The sequence below is a fragment of the Apteryx rowi genome, unplaced genomic scaffold (assembly GCF_003343035.1).
Source record: "Apteryx rowi isolate R43461 unplaced genomic scaffold, aptRow1 scaffold_413, whole genome shotgun sequence".
NCBI lineage: Eukaryota > Metazoa > Chordata > Aves > Apterygiformes > Apterygidae > Apteryx > Apteryx rowi.
In genome coordinates, this window is record NW_020450645.1 from 579,557 (window position 1) to 600,310 (window position 20,754).

General features: G+C 39.4%; 1 protein-coding gene across 4 annotated transcripts in view; it reads right to left on the reverse strand.

Moving 5' to 3' along the window:
- Positions 1–20,754, reverse strand: part of NME7 (NME/NM23 family member 7) — a 95,768-nt gene that overhangs the window by 61,757 nt on the left and 13,257 nt on the right. For all 4 annotated transcript variants that reach the window (XM_026075851.1, XM_026075849.1, XM_026075852.1 and 1 more), the window contains exons 2-6: positions 15,581–15,688; positions 11,896–12,062; positions 6,004–6,114; positions 2,619–2,669; positions 371–578 (exon numbers count right to left, since the gene is read on the reverse strand). In XM_026075851.1, the coding sequence (XP_025931636.1) occupies positions 371–578; positions 2,619–2,669; positions 6,004–6,114; positions 11,896–12,062; positions 15,581–15,688 (645 nt within the window). The remainder of the gene's footprint in view (positions 1–370; positions 579–2,618; positions 2,670–6,003; positions 6,115–11,895; positions 12,063–15,580; positions 15,689–20,754) is intronic.

Sequence of the window (20,754 nt, forward strand, 5' to 3'; positions counted from 1 at the left end):
ATTTAATTGTTTGCACACTTTCATTTTAAGATCAACATTGGAAGGTCATTGGTAGGTTATGCAGACTACGCAGTTAACTCAGCTTTACAATTTTTGGTGTGTGTGATGTACAGCTGTTAAAATGACCAGGCATGCTCTCCTGATCAAAGTGCCTGACGGTTCTCTTTGTTACAGGGATAAACAAGATTTCTGTTTCCAGACACTGTGGAACACATTCTGTACTAAAAAGGATCCATGCAGAATATCTAAATTAGCTCTGAACTCAAATGGAAAAAACATTAAAGAATTCCTGACCTAGCTGTTATCTGATTAAGTTTTAAAAAAAAATTCAGTTGATAAGAAAACTAGTCAAACACACACAAGAACTTACTTGAGCAGCTGAAGCAACTGAATCTGGGCCATGAGCTGCATTTCTTAGGCCATCATGTCCAAAGTTTGCTCTAATGCTGTCTGGCGCATCAGTTCGAGCCACTGCAGAGTTTGCAGGCCCTAGTAATGTTTTCCATTTAGACACTGCATCATCTCCTAAGATTTCCATAGCAACAATGGGACCACTCGTTACAAACTGGAGAAGCTCACTGCAAAATGGAAATAGCACATGGTGATCCAAGCAATGAATTAAAGACAACAAAAACCTACGACCCAGCGGAGACACTCAGAACTCAACTGGATGAAGCCTCGAGCAACCTGATCCAACTTTGAAGTCACCCCTGCTTGGAGGAAGAGGTTGGATTAGGTCATCTTCAGAGATTCCCCTCCCACCTAAACTATGCTATGATTCTTTTTATGGTTGTAGAAAAAGGGTCAGATAACTTAAGCTGATTTGCAAAAAGATCAGTAGCAGCAATGGTGGAAAGAGCCCCCCGCTAACCATTTGCCTGTCAGGAATGCTTCCTAAGCATGTCTCTTCTGCACAGCAGACCTCCAGGATCCTCGCACACACCCTGTGCATTTTCCCCACTGAAACAACATCAGCACTGCCATTAGAAGGGGCTGCTCTGCTGCCCAGTCTCTAGGCCTGCCTAGCCAAAGCTTGCCTAGCCAAAATCCAAAGTGGGAGGGGAGGGAAACACAAGATTTGGAAGGTTTTGGTGGGGGGGGGGAGGGGAAAGAGGGTTAACTACAAAGTCATCACATCCTGGCATAAGCAGAAATCAGCTCGTGTTAATGGCATAAACCTGAGAAAGGAGAGGAGAGTGTTCGGGGCAGCCTGTCCTGGCCAGCTCACTTCCATGGAAAACAGCTGCCCAAAATTGGAAACCCTGATGTTCCATTTGAAAAAAAATGTAACTATAATTCTATTTCTTTACAGAATGAGCATGCCAAGAACCCTACTTTTTCAGCTTGTAGTCTAGGCGCAGCCAACAAATGGGAAAGTTGAATCAATTCCTTTTATAATATTTTCTTTAAAAAAAGAGCTTTATATCATTATAATTGTGGACATGTGTGCCTGCACCTATCTATGCATTTATAAAATTTTGCATATAAAAATGCATGTATAAAAACTTAAATTCTTTAATATGAAAAATGTTCTTTTTCCAAGAAAGAGAATTGCTATTTTTTCTTACTATTCACCAGACTTTTATTGAGTAGTGAACTTGCAAATCAAATCTGAAAGCCCTCTTTAAAGACCAGTAATAAAATGTCAAATGTAACTGCGCCAGAGATTTTACATTTCATTGGCTTGAAGATTCTTGTTCTATTTGATCATTAATTATTTCTAACTGTTTATTTCTAATTCAGAGAAAAATCCTACACAAAAGACATAGCTAACAGGACTGTAGGATAGGAGAAAGGGCACATCACAGTGGACAAAAGCCTCAGATAATTACCATTAGGGTAGACATCTGTGAAATAACACTACAGGCAGAATTCTTGCTCCCTTATCTGCATATTCAAGCAGGCTTACTCAGCAAAGAAAAGGCAATTTTAAACGTTCCTCTGATCTCCGATATGGTCAGACATGCCCTGGGGTCACACCTCAGTGCAGGGCAGGAGTTTGCACCTACGATATACCAGCTGCTGTTGCAGGAGGACAGCTGGCAGTTCCTAATCTCAGGCACTGAAACCGGGTCTCTTGACTTCATCAGTGCAACCCACTGTTCAAGCCTGACTGAAAAACACAAAGCAGAGCTGCACCCTCTTCCCAACAGAGGCAGGCTGTGAAATCCAAACCAGGGGGAAGAAAGGTGCTCGCTGGCATTTCCAGGCAAAGTGAAAACTGCACAGTACCTGGGGCACATGCTACCAAACCAGAACTCACAGCTAAGTGCTCCCCCCCAGGTCTCCTTTCCAGCAAGCCCCACCCTGATCAAGAAGATGCCTCTTCCCTGGGCTTTGAAGTTTTGCCTTGCTAGGAGCATTTTCACTTCTGAGAGACCAAAGACATTCCTCTGATATCATCAGGCTGTAAAGACCATGAGTTAAGACCCTGGATAGCTGAAATAGGGATCTGCCTCTGGAGGAAGATGGACAGGGCCCATACTTTGCAAAGGGCTCCACTCAACTAAGATAAGCTCTGATTTTCCCATTGTTCTGCAGTTTCAAACACCCAAAATGAATCCAGTGCATTCAATAAATAAGAATATTACATGTCAAGCTGAAAATTATATACCTACTTATAAAAAGGTTTTGATTGATGGTCTACATAGAAATCAATTGCTTCTTTTCTGGAAGAGTTAAAAAAAAAAGGAAAGAAAAAAAGATTTAATAAAACCCCTTGAAAACCACAACTGATCATTCATCAACAAGTTTCTACAGGTAATGTCTTCCCTAGACATCTTCATGCCCAGTAACAACATTTAACTTTCTGTCATAGTATCTCTACAGGTGTACTTTACTCCAACTTCTGCTCCTGCTTGGGGAAGGAAGTGGTCACTGAAGGCCATTAACACTGATTTTCAGAGTCACTGAAGATCCCCACATCCACAGGTTAGGAAATACATGCAGCAGAGTCACCTTCTCGCTAGCCATTCACCATTCTGTTGTTTTCATTTTTCATCTCAGTTTGAGTGTGTACGTTAGTTAATGAAGTCTGTTTTTAAAGCATAAACCAACAATTTATCTGCTTCACTGGAACCTATTTCCTTATCAAGGCTACTGCTTGATTACACTGGTGTACAACAGAGTATTGTATAACCTGGTTTCTACTCAACATCTGCAAATATTTTAAGTCCTGTAGGCAGCACAATTCCCTCCAGATTAAAACATGCTTTCACCCAGCACCTTCCCACTTGAAAACTCAATTTAGTCTTGCGTTTCCCCGTGGGGCCACACCAGTTACTACACACTGCTCTCTCCCCAGGCGAAGGGGGTTCTGTAATGAGGAGGGCTCCTTACATTGTCAGGTAAAAACATGGCCACTAGGCACACACAGTATGTCTGTACTGTGGCTGCTACTTTAGCCTTTACTCAGGTAAATGCAAGCAGCATATACGAGACAGCATAGTGCTTGCTGCTGGCTAAACATCAAAATATTCACCTACCTTTTCAGACAGGGTGGTGACTGTTTCGGAGCCTTGCATTGCCACAGCCACACCGCTAGCAGCACTGGGCTCAGCTAGATCTCCGTGAGTGTTGGGGACCGTGGAGCAGACCCACCTGCCATCCACAGCTGGCATGCCATTCATGCTTTTCACCCCACCATGCCCTGCAGCTAACCAAGCTACTCTCCTCCCTGCTTTCTCGCCAGCTGCTTCACATGTTTAACTCTTGCTAACTCCACTGCTTTTTCAGCATGGCAACAGCTAGAAAATACTTGAGGGTTTTTAAGTCTAGCCCTGTTATTTTGCTGCTTCAAAATTCCAGTTCAAAAGCAAAGGCTTGGTCTCGGCTTGCCCCAAAACTTGGAGTGTTTTGAAGCTGGACTATGGAGAACAACAAGCTCTTCAGGAGGACTGAGAGTTGAAAGTAAGCAATATTGCTCACCCCTAGTCTGGGTGCAAAGCTCATCACCAAAGCAGAGTTGCACGGAGTTGCAGGGAGACTGAAAGATTCCAGCTGGAAAGATTGCTTGCACTTATAGGAACAATTCTGCAAGTTTTTCTGGTCTCCATGATTCTGCTCACTTTGCTTTTGCTTTGCTCACTGCTTTTCAAATAACAGATTCCCAGTCTGAACAAAGGCATGGCACTGTCCTCTGCAATGCCACTTTACACATTTCCCTCCCTTTGCAGTCCATCCCTTTATAAGTTAACATACAAGAAAAAAGAAGGAGAACCTGTGAACAGAACTCCAAATTACAGGCCTAAGACCAGTATTGAGGCCCTTGCCAGAGGAAGGGAACAACCTCAAAGTAACCAGCCATTTACCTAAGAAGAATTTAATTTTTCTAACCTTGATAAACATTTGAACAGTCACAACTTTCTCCGATTCATTAACCAAAATGATCACCTGATCATGTGAACTGAACAGTTCCTAGATATAAAACTAGAGTTGCACTTTATTACTTAGTTCCTTTTTAATTCCACCTATCTCGTTAGTTCTCTACTTTAAAGAATGGAAAACAATGCTCACCTGGGAATAATGGATTGAATTGAGGTATGATTAGCTGAAGAGACTAGAGAGCTGACCTATCCAAGTAGATTCCTACCCTCACTTTCATATCTTAGCTACAATTTTTATGGAACGCATGAATCAAGTTAACAGGGATTGCCAGACAAATGGGAGCAACAACTTCTTCAAAGAAAGCGTTAGATCATGGTGCTGGTTTGAACAAGTATGCCTGCAGAGATTTAGGTGTAGAAGACTGGCAAAGCCACGGTTCTAATATTTTAAAATGGAACAGTCCACAGAGAAACCAGAAATACTCAGACATCATTTTAAATATATCCAGTATCACAGCTCAATCTTGTGCTTATTAATCATTATTTTCAATTTTACAGGACAAGCTGAGATTTTTATATAGTAATAGGCAATAAAAATTTAAATCTCAAAGTTTCTTTTTTCTTCAGAGTGAGTCAACTTCAGAGCACGTGACTTGGCTCAACAGTTCTTCAAATTCTCAGACAGATACTGAAATAAAGAACCACCCAACTTTTCAGGATCAAATATCTCAGACTGCAGGAGAGCAAGCCAAAAAACAGTTGGCTTGAAAGACACTGAGGCTGATTGTGAATCAGTATTAGAAACCTGCCTAAGCTCAAGAACTGGAGTTTGAGGGAGGATCTGGGACCAGAGTAGTCAAACATATCAGCAGGTGAACACACAGAGAGGAGGAGGGAGTCACAGTGTTTTATCTGATTTCAGAAAGCCAGAAAGGTTTTGAGCTAAGAGAAAATTGTTCCTGCTCTCATACAGAAACCATAAGAACCCATGAAAATGGTAAGAAAGCTTTTCTTGTCAAAGAGATGTTGTATATGGGCAGGTTTAGCAAAGCAACAACTGAGAAATAGTGCAGTAACCTCAGGCAACTCTTCCACAGTAAATTCACCAACTCTGTTCTTTCCTCTGCAACATGTTTTCTTTTTATCTTGTGGCTGAGAGCAGCAATAGGGTGTGGAGGTGGGGGGATTAGGAAGATGCATGAATAAAATCTGTCCATCCCTGCAATAAGACCAAAAGATCACTTGCTTTGCCGGGGACTTCTATTCATTGTCTGGGAGCACAAATTAAGAGGATGGATTTACTGAGAGGCAAAAAACCAACTGCTTTAAAGACAACTGTTATAATTAGCAATATTGTTTGCATCATGAAGCCACAGGGTGAAGACGTAGCAACATGTCAGTAATAAACATTATGGAATTGCTGAAGCTATCCTAGTCACCTTGGATTCACAGAGAGACATTCACCCATATGCATTTGCACAGAACTTTTTCAGCACTTAGCTTAATTTTCTACACGCTTTCAGAAACCTGCACATGATTATGAAACAGATGAGTCTTCCCTTTATTACTCACTGGAATGGATTTAATGTGTGGAACAACATGGAATACCTTCAGAGAATGCCCTTAAATGCAAAAATAATATTCACATCCTATACAGCTAACCTGAAAATTTTCTTACCTTGAAAGAGCCATCATTTTGGCCTTAGTTACTGTAAATCCTGCATTAATAATGATATCAATTAATTCTCCCATCTTGGGTGCTGCATCAGGTTTAATCAGAGCCAGCGTTCTGGGGAAAAAAAAAGAGAAGAGAAATACAGCTAACACTACTTTCCTTGGAGCACTTAGTCAGACAAAAAGCATCACATCAAAGAGAAAAATTCTGCCACAGTCAAGCATCTTCATCCCAGTGTCTCATCAATTTCCTCGATGTCCTTGAATGCCTGTTCAAGACATTATTCTGATAAGGACAAGTTTTGCACATTACGATTTCCTCAGCTTTCTACCCCAGTTAACCTATAATGTTCCACCAGCAACTGCTATTTACCCACTCCTCCCTTCGCTCTCAGGGCTAACAATCTGATCACTTTCTGCCTTAGCTAATGTACCCCTCTACTCCACAGCAACAGCTACCTTTTTCCTTCACACTGCCTAAACTGAACTCAAAGCAACTGTACTCAACCTGAAGTTCACTGCTTTTCTTTCAGACCTGAGAAAGTCCTTGCACACCTGAAAACTTAATGTTTCCTTCATCTGCTGTTAGCCCAAACTGATGGTCTTCTCCCAGAATCCACACTCTTTAAGACCTAAATTTGCTTTATATGTGCAGTTTGTCTGAGAGATACTGTTCAGGGATTTCAGTCTCAGGAATTCAAGAAAACTTCTAAAATTGATAACTTCACAGTCTTATAAATAGGGGACTTTGACAACAAGATAGCTATTAGATAGATATTAGTTTTATGGTGCATGCAAAATATGAGGAATATTCAGTCAGAAGGAACCTTTATATATTTACTAAATTTCTGAAGCGCATCCTTCTCATGTTGCAACTGTGGACAGTTTCTCCATGCTCCTCACTCACCACTGGCTTAGAACACAACGGATTTGTTTCCTTCTCTCTCCCTATGCTTGCTCAGCCTCCTTTTTTCTAATATGGAAATCTTTATGTACATGAAAAAAAAATCAAGCTGTTAAACTGCCCTATTTAAAATATTGCTTAAATGTGTGCCTCTTCCATAACACTTAAAAAATAAAATTATTATTTTATTATTACATTTAAAACATTTGGAGGCCCCAGAGAGAAGGGGGTCCCACAGTGCTTGGTACAGTACAAACACTTCTTGACATACAATTTGCATGTAAAATATCTGATACTTTTAATAGATGTAATAAAAGGTTAGAGGGAGGAGCTATTCCATCGCCTTTACTGACTGACAGCTATATTCTAAGGGAGACCAATCCAAAAATCTCTACCCTCTCCCCCACATCCTTGTACCCAAGTACATCCTGTCTTCTCCATAATTATCTTTTTATACAGTACATTTCCCCAGGCCAGGACAGTTTTATTAGTGTGCTTTACATAGGATCAAGTATACTGTCAGCACTAAACGTATTATTAATCCAAAATAATACACACAAAAAGCAGGTCTGTAAAAGGACATTTTCTGTTTGTATGCATCTTGTGGTGAGTCAGCTTCAAATGCGCTCAGCTTACAAATCAACAGATTTATTCAACCACATATCCCAGAGACTCCAATTCTCTGACAATCCTAAAGAACTCTATCCATCTTTTACACTGTTTCCAATAATGAAGGCTATCCAAGATAAAATGTTTTATTGCAGTACTCTCATAAAAGAAAGGCAAATAACTGTAAATTTCTCATTTTATTTACCAGCATAGCATGGAAAACAGCCTTCAGGTTCACAGAAATATATTATAATCAGTTCAAATATGCTGAGGTTACAGGAGATGAGCAAAATTCCACTACATTTACTTTGAACCCAAAGTGACTCCAGATTGTCAAATGTTTTGGGAACAGACAGAGCGACTATCTTTTTCAGAGCAGATCTAAAAGAAGGAAGATATTAGGAAAAGGAAAAGGAAAGGGGGACATTTTGATGCATCTGATATTTCATCTGAAAGTAAGAGAAAGACATAGATGACCTTCAGAGCTCAGAAACAAGCCCAGATTTCCTCAAGCAGCAGGAAGCTCATATACATAGACCTGCTTAGGCTCAGATCTGTTGGGAAATAGGACACACAAACAGACTGATGGAATAAGGGTGTAGTCAGGCAGTTGCAAGAAACTTCATTAGAACAATTTTTAAAAAGTACAGCTCCCCTCAGATGAGTAGTCCACTGTGCACATGCTTTTAGTCTACCACAGTGCGAACTAAAATGGGGTTAGCCTTATCTCCAGAAAGGCCGACCTCTGGCCCGCAGTCAATACAGTTTGCCAGCATAATTCATCAAGTCTGTGGCCCACAGCCTGTTCTCTTCTTTCCCAAGGACTTCACAGCTCCACCTCATTCTGCGATACGTATCTATCATACGGCACGATGAGCCACGCGCATCAAGGCACGTGAGAGGGAGCAGCTGCGTACTAGCCAGATGAGACACGCRCACCCAGTCTAACAACGTATGACCTGCATTCGGGCATAAGAGGTTCTTGACCCTCTCATTTACCATGAACAATAAGGATCAAATCACTGGAACAAGAGCATCAGTGCATTTTGCATTTCCTTGAGGAATATTTTTTTGAATCTATGTTATTACACATGGTATTCAAGAGACACGTAAATTCAGAAATAATCTGTTCCTTATTTTTCTAATTTAAAACTTTCTAGTAAAACTAAAATTTCTAGCAATAGGTAATGAAACACTATATTATGAAGTAATTTACCTAGAAGACGTTAATACAGACTACAATGAGCAACTGTTACAACTTTTTTCCACCGTCAGTATATAAACTGTGACACTTCAGTGAGTGCTTCTCAGAGGTATGCAGGGTAAGAAGCAGTAGAGTTCAGAATACTGAACACTGTTTCTGAGACTGGATTTGGATTCAAGTGCCCTATTTTTAGTTTTAATTAGCAATATGTTTCTTGTGGTTTGACATGATGCAGCCTACAAAGTACATTTTGAAACAGTTTTATGTCTAGAAACATAGGAGAAAGAATGAAAATTAAGCTCATTTGCTTACATTTTCAGAAGGATTGTACAACAGTACTCCAATGAGTACTAAAAAACAGAAGATGGAAACTGATCAAAGGAATGGTGCACAATGCATGCTGTGGCTAAGCACGTGAGACCTACTTATTCCTAATAATAGGACTGTTGCATGTAGAATATTTTATGTCTCATAGGGGAGGAAACACTGATTATGTCAATGACTGGAAGCATATGAATAACACACCTAGTCAGAAAAGAATTCAAATATTTCTGGTTGCCACAAGCATTCTTATAAGATTTTTCAGGAACTGTGATGGTAACTGACTCTAAGTATAGTCAACTTAGAAGGGACACACTTGTCAGACAAGCAGTTACCTCGGGTCACAAGTCACCCAGGATCACAAGTGAAAAACTAGAGAAACAGAAATCCCTTTCTCACACCTGTGTTTCCTTACGTGGTACATTTCTAAGTAAGTGCGTGCTTACTTACCCATTTTACTCGCTGTTTGCAATGGTTCCTTACAATGCACTGGGAAAGGAGTGAGGAAGAACACTCAAATATGGCTGTAATATCTAAAAATTGACCCAGGATGGAAGAAATGTAGGTGTAGAAACTGAAACTGCATTGAATTTTTTTTTTTTTTTTTTTGTAGAACAGTCTAAATAATTTTAGCCTAAATCAAGAAAAGGTCTATGCAAAAACTGGCTGTTTTTACCCAACTACTTTGTCCTCTGTGTACCTGGAGTCACGTTTGCTTGCTTTACCAACAAGAACAAGTGCCCCTCATTCAAAACAGTTGAGATTTTTGAAGTACAGTCCTCAAGCTCCCTCATGGGCACTTGCTGAGCCTGTGTGCATGCATATTCAGTGACCAAAGCACATAAGAGATTTTCCAAATTTGAGCTAAAGTACAGATTGTCCTGCACAGCACAAAGGCAAGAAAAGATGAGAAAATGTTCTGCCTCAGGAAATGGTCACAGAATTATTAGCAGAAGTCCACCTACAAATTATTTTTAGGAATTATCATGCATTGCAGAAATCTTACTTTATCTACTTAACTAATCACTGCTGTAAAACCTTCTAGGAGCAGGCCAAAAGGACAAACACCTCGTAAGCAGCCACTTTCCCCAAGGGCTCTCTTAGTACAGCCCTGTTTACTCAGAGAAAGCTAGCTTCTGTGAAGAAATAGGATTTTGAGGATCTCTTGCCTGGCTGTTTAAGACGCATTAAAACTGTGTTCCTTTGGGCCATTCTGAATATGTAACACCACTTGCATATCTATGCTATCTTTCAGCCAACATTCCTAAAATGTTTTCCAAACAGCTGACATGTCATAAATTTCCTTCCTCCCTTCTGTGGGGCGGGATAAAACCTCATCCCCTCTCCCAGGACCACTTCATTGACATCACTATAGCATTGCTGTATACAGCTATAGCTGCTCCTCTACAATAAGATGAATATGCCATTTCATTACAAGCTTCCTTTCATTGGTATGACTGCATCAACACCACAGCTTATGCTACTTTAGGCAGAGGAGGAAAAACACAACTGTAAAAGGGTAAATTGATATAAAAAAAATATATAAGCCAAACCTAATTTCTCCAAGGCCCCACTGAGGAATAGAGAGAGTAGTCGAGTATTCAGAAGCCCTCCTCTGCTATTCTCTACTTCCTTTGCTACTCTTCCACCCATCCCAACTCCAGCTTGGAGACAGAGTACTAGGAGAACTCCCTCCGGAAAGTTATTATGGCAATCATTTCCAAGGCAATGTTTTTGTGAGGCTAAGACAAAGATGAGTGTTAGGACTTGTAATCTTATTGAACTCTTCCTGCCTGTCTGGTTATATATACCTCTTCAAAAAGAGTTCAAAATAAGTGCAGACAGTGGGAGGGAGAAAAAAACTAGCCAAATGGGGCTCACTGGAACATGATATCTAAGAAAATATTGCATGTTCTTTTCAAAATATGCTGGGGCTAAACTCATCTATTTTGCAAATTCAGAAATTATCTGCACTGCAGTCAAAACAGATTTAAATCCGTTGTAAATTAATCTTATCGTCATTTTATTAAGTCTCTCCTGATAATTTTGTTCTTGGACTCTTAGTGTTTTTTCTAAAGCAGGCCTCCCAAATGGAAAGAGATGATGACTCTTATCTTCAGACATTATAAATGAATTTTGCCTTAACAAACAAGCCTGTAGGTTTTCTTGACATTCCCATTCTATCTTTCCTGTTCTCATGCATGCCGAGTTTTGGAGATGCTGAAAAATCTCTTAGAAAAAAATCCTTCATGGGAAAAGCAATGGAGAATGGGAACAATCCTCTCTCTCATTCCTCTTCCTACTGTTTTCAATTACTACTGCTAATACAAAGTACATCTGATTGGCAGGGCATAAACCCGTGGATCACTAGGTTTCTGCACAGCTTCCAGAGAGGCAGGTGATACAGTTCTGCAAGATTCAGTGCTTCCAAGCCGAGCACACATGGGGGTACCACACCAATCCTGTCTCAACAGAATCCACACAACTGTAACCAAAAAGATATCACAAGGAAACTATTGCTGCCTGCCCTGGGAGAGTAACAGCTGAACTGGACCCCAAGTTTTCTTCTTTCTCCTCTTGCTCTCCCCAGGGACCTGGAGGAGACAGCAGTTGACATCTGGGTAAGCTGCTGTTTTAAGTTTTATCGGGGGGAGGAACAATCATGGGTTTGCCCACAAGCAAGGACCACTTCGCTTTCTTCCAGCTATCAACATGTTAGATCACTTCAAGCCAGATGCAAACTTGTTGCTAAACCCTCCTCTCCCATTCCCCCACAAACCTTCTCCTAATTCCAGCAAAGAACAACTCCTCTGAAACCCTCACCATAAAGAAATATTTCAAAAATTGTGTTTTCTTACCTCTCTTTGCGGCTGCCCAGCTTGCGGGCTGTATATTGATCCCCATAGTCTACTAAAGAAAGATGACGAGAAAAAATAGTAATTTTGTTGCCCACAAATAAATCCTCAAGGTGTAAGCTGTCATACTTGGTGCGCTTCAGAAAGGTGCGATGGTTCTTCACATCATACTGCAGAGAAAAGAAGATTAAAGCTACTATAGCAAGAGATTTAAACTGTGGGCAAACCCAGCATAACCTTTACTCTGCCTTACGAAATCTCCAAAGGTTGTGGGATTGAGTCTGATCACTGAATTGATTTAATACCTAGCCCTCTGAACTTGCATGTGTAGCAGAAATGCTCAGAAAATTAAACCACAATTACAAATTTGTTCCATTTAAATAGTCTTGGGCTGACAACTGTCTTTGCATTTTCTATTTTATCATTTGCTTGTGCTATTTCAATCTGTGATAAACGGTTCAGGTGCCTAGTGGGCATCTCTATCCAGTCTCACTGAAAGTTCCCCCTAACAGATCTATGCTGTTTCACAGACCAATAGCTCGCGCCAGAAACGACCATGATACATGCCATGACAGGTTTCTTCTACAGGGCATCGTTCCAGCGATACTATGCTTTATTTGTACTGCATAAGACTCAGAATTAGGGATGGATGGATGCTTGCAGCACTGGGTTGAAAAGTTCTCTCTTACTGCCTAGAGCTGCAAGCCCAAAATGCCTGTCAGGCCAATTCAGTTGGGTGTCATCATTCTGAGCAAGAAGCAAGACGTTAATGTGCAGTTTTCTGGGTGGGCTAGCAAAGCACAAAAGGCAACCTGATGAACAGTTTCTTCTCCACTGAACATAATTAAAGATCCCTTCAGTTTCCTGGGGAAGTGGAATCCTATCAAAAGAAGAGTTTTGCCATCTTCAGCCCAAACTTCCCCTTCCTTGTCTTGAATTGCATACGCTAATCCCCATTGTGATGGTATATAAACTAGAACGGTGTTAAAAGAAACCTTCCCTTAAATTTTGGGGAAAAAATTGTGTTCAGAGCAAAATTACATACTCTTCTATGATCTAAATGTTTGAACACATTTCTCTTCTGTTTCAGGCTTGGGCTAAAAGAATCTTAAGTTTTTCCAGGATAGCCAAAACTCTGGAGATGCAGAACATACAAATTATTGTGATACTTCCTCTGCTGCAGCAGGATTACAAGGAAGAATCCTTCCCTGCTGAAACTTCTTCAGCCTTCTCATGTGCGCTCCTTCTCAATGTCCTCTATTCAAGGGAACGAAATGGCAACATGCTGAAAAAAATCATTTGAATTCAGCTATCTGGTTTTCCCTGGTCTTGGCCAGGAGTCTTATTAACTGGCTTGATCACATTAAAATTGTTCAGTATCTTGACTAAAAAATCTGAATATTTCCTTGGTCATTTTGAGAACAGTTGCTCAAAAGGGGGTCCTCAGATATTTTTCTCTACTCCAACAGAAGATAAAGAGGAAGATGAAGGAAAAAAAAAGACATCCACCTGCATTACATAATTCTTTAGAGTGGAACTTTGGATCTATTTAAAACATCTATTTAAAGGGCAAATGATAAGCCACAGCAGAAGAAATGTAATGCTGTTTAGATTGTTTTTTTTTCCTTCCCTTCTCTCACATTATATGTACAGGTAATTATCTGAATCAAAATAATTCTCTGCTAAGAATCTGTTCTTTTTTAAAGATTTCTTCTCACTTTTTAGGGAATCTCCTGTAGAAAGACAAGTTGTTCAGGACTTAAGAATTCCTCATGGGAGTCATTAACTATGGAAAATTCAGAGCATTGCGCATTTCTCTGTCAAGAGCTCCAGCTTGCTTACCACAGTCACTCTCTGTCCTTGGACAAAAACCTATGCTATCTCCTGAAGGCTGCAGAGCCAGCTGGAAACTTGTTTCACTCTTTCTACTGCCACCTTCCTTCACAGGAGCAACCAAGTCATGAAGGACAGAGAAAAAAGAAAAGCAAAGCTGAGGACTAGAAAGTCTTCACATAACACAAGACTTCAACAGCTCTGTTCCACCCTCAGCTGAGGTGTGATAAAGGAGAGCTATCACTGGGGAGGTGGTAAAGGAGATGAAACATCTTTCCCATAAGCAGCGAGAAGTTAGTTCATGTCCATCATCTCCCCTCTCCTTAGATATGTTAGAGGGAAGAGCAGGAAGCCATCATTTCCCCAGGAAGATACCAAAAGATACAGAAGAACAAGGAAGTAATGAAAGAAGAAATATCACCAAGTTTCGCAAAAATTTAAAAAATCCAGAAGAGAACCCTAAATTTAATCTCTCTCCACAAACTCATCCCCAAAACTGATTTTGAGAGACACTACATAGGTGTGATATACATTTTTTCTTTTTTAATTCCAGTCTTGATCACGCACAGTCTACATACGCTCATGACTGTGCACACAGGATATTATCTTCACCAGAGAGCACGCTAGCAAAACACAACACAGTCTAACAAGCCACAGGTGTCTGGTACAGAATGAGATAAGACAACTTAAGAACACCTTGAAAGCTCTTGGTTTTGAGACATCTAGGTGAAATGAACAACAGTTTTACCAGCCTACACATGGCTGTGTAGGATGATTATTACGGCTCCTGACTGATTAGCTAAACTGTCTCTGGGAAAAAAAAAAACCCAAACCCTCAGATTTTGACAACTGTGCACACACAGACATTGAAGAAAGAACTGACTTTAAAGGGACATTATTGTGGCAGAGCTTGTTTAAACAGACTATCAGTAAAAAGTGCAAAGTGCATCTCCTCACACAGGTGTGGGCTATGGTTTCAGTGAGCAGCAGTTTGGGTAAGAAAGTACAGATTCTGCTAGCTTTCTTATTTCTGCATGTGATGCTTACAGCAGGAAAACTAAAATTCTGGATATTCACCCTTATTAATTTTATTATCAATCTAGGCCATTCTCAAATCCCTTAGGTCTTCATTAAAAATCAGAAGAGACTGGGTCCAACCATTCACCATTGGGACCACAAAGCCCTAGTTGGTTTATTATTATTATTATTATTATTATTATTATCTTTACTCTACATATTACTTTTTCATAGAGGTACCTGCTTCTGAAAACTGCTTACTTTCACCTGCACTACCAATAAACAATAGGGAGTGGCTGTACTAATCTAAAGTCAGAAAGATCTTTGCAAGCACTGCTGATGGAAAAATTTGGATGCCATTGTCTGAATCATCCTTCCTTGCATTATAACCAAATTAATAGCAGTTTACAGTTTCCTCTACTTTGATAATGCTTTTTGCATTTTACTCTTCAGAGACTTGTGGCTTTCCATCTGAAGCTTATTCCCATTTGGAAGCTGATTCACTTTGTTTCTCATGCCATAGGTCAGTGCTGCTGAGTTTCAATACTAAAACCCCAGTAGAGGTTAAGTAAAAACGGATTTGTGAAAACAAATCTATCCATGCCAAAATAAGCTTTCAAGAATAAATTCATAAACATGGAAGTTCTTCCACATGCTCCACTGTGAACTGATATCTTTGCTTTTCTTTTAGTTTTAGAAACAGAGCAGGAGATGCCTTAAATTACATTTTAATATCCTGGGAAATTAAAACTGTACCATAGGCAGTGGCTTGCCAATTTACAAACTGTTTAATTGGATATTATGCTTATGATAACAGGATTTTTTCTCTTATCCTTACCATTTCCACTGATCCATCTTTTGGATAATACAGGAGCTCATATCGTCGGAATAACGAAGCATTTGGGTCATACCATTCAGCAATGAAAGCAAATCTGTCAGCTTGACTCTGGAAAAAGAAAAGTAGGGGGGAAAAGGCTATCACAGCAATCATATATGTTTTTGTATATTCAGATACACAATTAAAAAACTTCTTTGCACTTGTTATTTCCACAAGTCAAAAAATTCACTAATGAATGTTCTTCCACACTGTGCATATCATTACTAGATCTGCTTACCCCAGCAAGTGGCATTGTTTCACTTGTTAGCTACCGTCTTTTAAGTATGGTAAAAACAACATGGTAGTTCCTCAGGCAGACTCAGGCAGACTCAAAACTTATTCTCATCCCATCAACTATGAAGTCTGGACTGTTGTAGCAGTTACTCTTGGACTTTCTAATGTTGTGAAATTGAGTCAGGTATTTATTTGTTACAAAAAGTGTGTTTGCTCACAGTTAAGCTAGAGAATCTTTACACATTTCCCACACTGCCTATAAGAAAACACTTTCCTGTTCCTGAGCAGCAATCTCTGAACTTCTGTTAACGCAGAGATAAATGTACTCAAGTTAAAGACAACGTTAGTTTGAATCATTACTTAATTTTCTCCAATTTATAAAAAGCCTAAGTAACCTGATCTCATCTTATCTGCAACTAATTTTCTGCCCTTACAAAGTGTGCCGAGAAAGCTAGACTGCAGTAATGCTCAAAGTATATGCTCACCAGTCCTCCTCCTTCTGCACTCTTCTCTTTCCCATCTAAAAATTTAGGTACAACTGGGAGTTCAAGTTGAAGCCATGTAGGATTTATTGTCCTTCAGATTTTAGAAAACAGAGCAGCATTTCAGTTGTTTGAAAGACTGCCCACAAAGTGATGGGACAGAAAGAGTACCCATGGGCTTCTATGACAATTCTGGAAAAGAATCATATTTTTTCCTGATGAGTACAAGCCCATAAACATACAAAACAGTGATCTCATTTTTTTGTCAGTGCATTTTTCCTTTCACCATCTCCAGCTTAAAACTGACTTGGGACACAAGTGCTTTTGCAGGTTCTAGTCCTAACATAAGCAGCACTGGGAAAGAATGAGATAACGAAGAACAATTTCACAATTTTACTATATGATAAAGCCTTGTATCTGTACAGTTCAAAGCATCCTGGCACATGCCCTTGCCCTACTGTCAGTTGTTATGGTACCCCTCACTGCAAAACAAAGACTTGATTATATCTCAGAAAGACTTATGCAGTGGGAGCATCACAGCGCTCAGTAAAGGCTGCAAACTCTTTTGGTTATAAATGTAAATGTCTGCGCAGTAATGAATGCATTGTTTGAACTAGCTACTTTAGAATTAACTTCTGTATTATCGCTACACTACAGCCTTTGACATTACTTAAACTGCTGCTTTAGGTGCAAGACCCAGCACAAAACCTCTCTAGGGACTTAGCCAGCCGTGCTCGTCTTCACTGCTGCTGCCATCATTCTAGAAATACGTAAGCTAGAACAAACATTTTCCTAAGACAAAACTCACACTCTAATCTTTTCATATAGGCATTCCCTTGGCAATAAGCAATAATGAGAGATGGTAGGTAATAATAAATGACAGATTTCAACCTTGATCTTCAATATACTCATATTGCTGAAGACAAAACCAAGCATTTGATTGATGATTCAATCACCATCTTGTCAATGATGCATGTTACAAAGGACCATTCTGAAGTAGTTCTCTACCAAAGAGGTTGTCTAAAAAGAAAAACAGTCTCTTGTTTTAAAGAATAATACCTCCAGAAATTGAATAGTGAGGTATGAAATAAAAAAGCATGCACTGTCCTTAATCAATGCTTCCTCATAACACATAGCAGGACATATAAAACAGTAAGACATATAAAATTGCACTACTTTATGTCATAGTAATTATTTTATACTGTTGCATCACTTTCAAATACGCTTTCTAGGTAGCAGTAGCACAAATTTCAAAATTTCCACATGCTTACTTGTCTCAGGCAAGTAACATATTTATATGAATGAGCAAAGAAAACACCATTAGATTTTTAATTTAGTCGTCAGCATCTTCATGGTTACAGTGAGTAACTACATTGTGCATCGTGTCTGGTGAGGATTTTGTCTGCCTTTTTTCTTTTAACAAAACCTTGGTTTCAAGCTGCCTTTGAAATTAATTTTCTAGGATCTTACTCAATGTCTGAGCTATTCATATTTATTATTCAGCAGGCCACTGCCTTTTATTCATCTGAATGGCAGAAATGACTATTCTGTATTATCTTCTTTTAGCATGGTAAGGAAAGACAAAGTAATAAACGCTACTTTGATTTGAAAAACACTGCTGAGCTAACCCTCAATGCCCAATAATGGAAGCAATGAGCAGTAAAATTTGAATGGATTATTATTTTATATGTGGAAAATATGGAGAGCTAATAGTTTTCTAAGGTGATTCAACAAAGTCTGGAAAGCTTGTCCTGGGTCAGAATTACAATTTCCTCTGCTTTATGGACATAAATTTACCACAGTAGATATTTTTTCAAATGCACGGAACACAGTATTAACAGAAAACAACAGCTTATGGGAAACTCTGTAAAAAATAATTGGAAACTGATTGTGTTTGTGAACAGGCAGATTGTTTCAGAAGAACACACTGCAAAGTGAAGGAATTCAACCTTAAAAGCAACTTGAAGATCCTGGGAAACAAGTGTAATGTAAAAGAGAACAGGTCTGTAATTCCTCTATTGCAGATTTATGCAAATAGTCTTCTAACAGACAGACAAGAATCTTGAATGCAATCATGACATGGAATAAAGCGAACACACTCTGGTGAGCCATTCCCAGGCATCGCTGTAACATTGTCCCTCCAAGCTACCAAAAACATCAACCAATTTAAAATCATAAGCTTAATAAAGCAGGTATATGTTAAGCTCATAATACATGCTTCTTTTTAAATGAGAACTGAGACTTTCATTTAATCATTTAATTCAGGAGTAGGATTTTGAAGGCAAAAGCAAACACAAACAACATTTCACTTCCCATCAAATATCATAAGGATTACAATAAAATACTAAGTCTTTGCAATCCTGAAACTACCTTTCATGAATATTTACTTTCATCTGCCATTAAAGTGCTCCATCAACAGAACTAGCAGAGCAGAAAACTATCTTATGCACTCTTCCACCAGTGTGTCCCAAACCGAAGTTTGGAGGGGAGTCTCAAAGATGAGAATGTACTATCCATGCTACGTTTAATCCTTGGTTTCTGTTCATCCTTCTAACAAAGGAAATTTGCAAAGAAAACATTGTCCAGAAGGGACTGATTACAGACTATCTTGTAGACAGTAGCATGTTCAATATACCACACTGCTCTGGGTCAGCACTGAGTCCTGAAAGTGAAAGATTTCAGTCCTGGACCAGACAGAGTCCTGCCACCCCATTCCTTGCAGTAACGGCTGAAACGCATTGATCACTAGTCAAATCACTGTGAGCAGCTAAAGTAACAATAATTCAAGTAAATCTATGAATACTTTACAACTCAAAATTCTCCCTCTAAAACATAAGTTTCCAGGCATTTCTGTATCTGTATCCTCATCACAACTACACTTAGCCTCTGCTACTATGACTACATAACTAACCAAGCAATTCCTAATCAGACCGAAGTAACTTGATTTTTCATAAGAGTTTTCACATCAGTGGAAAAATTACTAGTATTAAAAAACCCAGTAGCAACTGTGTGCTTTATATTTATATACTGGCAGTTCTAGAGTTGCTGCATTTAGTTCACTTCTTTTACAGCCCCTACTCATAATAAACTCCAGGGCCACTGAGAACAGTGATGTCAGGATTTCACCTACTGCGAAGATGGAAAGAATAATCTTTCTCTTTCTTCATTCTTTCACAAGCTGCAGGGAAAAACAGTTTGATTCACTTCTAGGTTTTGCTAGTTTAGCTTTGTTTGTTTATATTTGTATGTGTGAATATGCAGTGGGAAGGTGTGTTGCATGTCTCTGTGCACATGTGAAACATTTACTGAGAGAAGGCTGAATAAAACAAATTAAATTCTGTACTTAGTTCTGGTAGGGAGGGAGGTAATGGTCATTCTTAGCTAGCACGAGGCTACGTTCTGAAAGCTAAATCCAAGCATGTATGAAAGAACTGTGTTCACAATCCTCTGCTGCAGAGGGAGATGGTTCAGCTGCTATGTAGCTGCTGAGAAAGCTCATAACCAGAAAGCTGAACGCTTCAGAACCTGGACAGGAAACGATCTTGTCCTGGAAAAACTGGAGACTTCCAAAAGGCTTCTGTTCTATGGGAAGACCAAAGGAGATTTTTCAAAGCTTTTCACAAGGAATAGCAGAACAGTAAAATAGCACCTCAGGGAGGAAGGAACTTAGATGGAAAGGCAGAGAAACAAGATCATCCCTCCAGTCTGAACTAGGCAGAAATGTATCTGAACATGGTTGGCCCAGCTTCAAGCTGTCTGCTGACTACCACAGTATTTTACTATTCTGAGGTGCACAAGTCTGGCCTTTTCCTCTAGTTTTGTCTAGAAATCTCATCCTAGAGTTTCTCTTAATATGGAAATAGCAAGGAATCAGGAGCTAGGGAATTAATTTTCTAGTGGTCATATGCACTTTTAGGCTCATCACAGACTAAGGGAGGGGTATTTAGATGATTCCCCTTGTTATTAAATGGACAACAAATTTTTACTAAAATTTTGCTAAAATCAGTACTATTTCTTCCCTCTAGTAAGTATGAAGTTAATATTTTTCTGCTAGTTTGCCACTTTATGCCTTTGAGCTGTAACCTCTGTGATCTGTAATTGACTGGGAACAGCCAGCTGTGCTTAGTTATCAGCCTGCAATGCATTATGACCCTTTTAGCTTACTACTCAAGAAGATTTCACATGAAACAGTATCAAAATATTTCTTAAAATTAGGAAAGCCCTGATGTTTCTAGAGATAGCAAGTGCATCTTTATGCTCTGTTGGCTGTCTCTATTCAGGCCATCACATGCTACCAGGAACTTCACCCTGAATGAAATATTTGATACTGGCTCATGACCTGTTGCCCAAATATTTACAAGTTTAGGAGTCACAAAGAGTATCACTAGGTTGTAAGTGGGAAGCTTCATGCCTACTGCT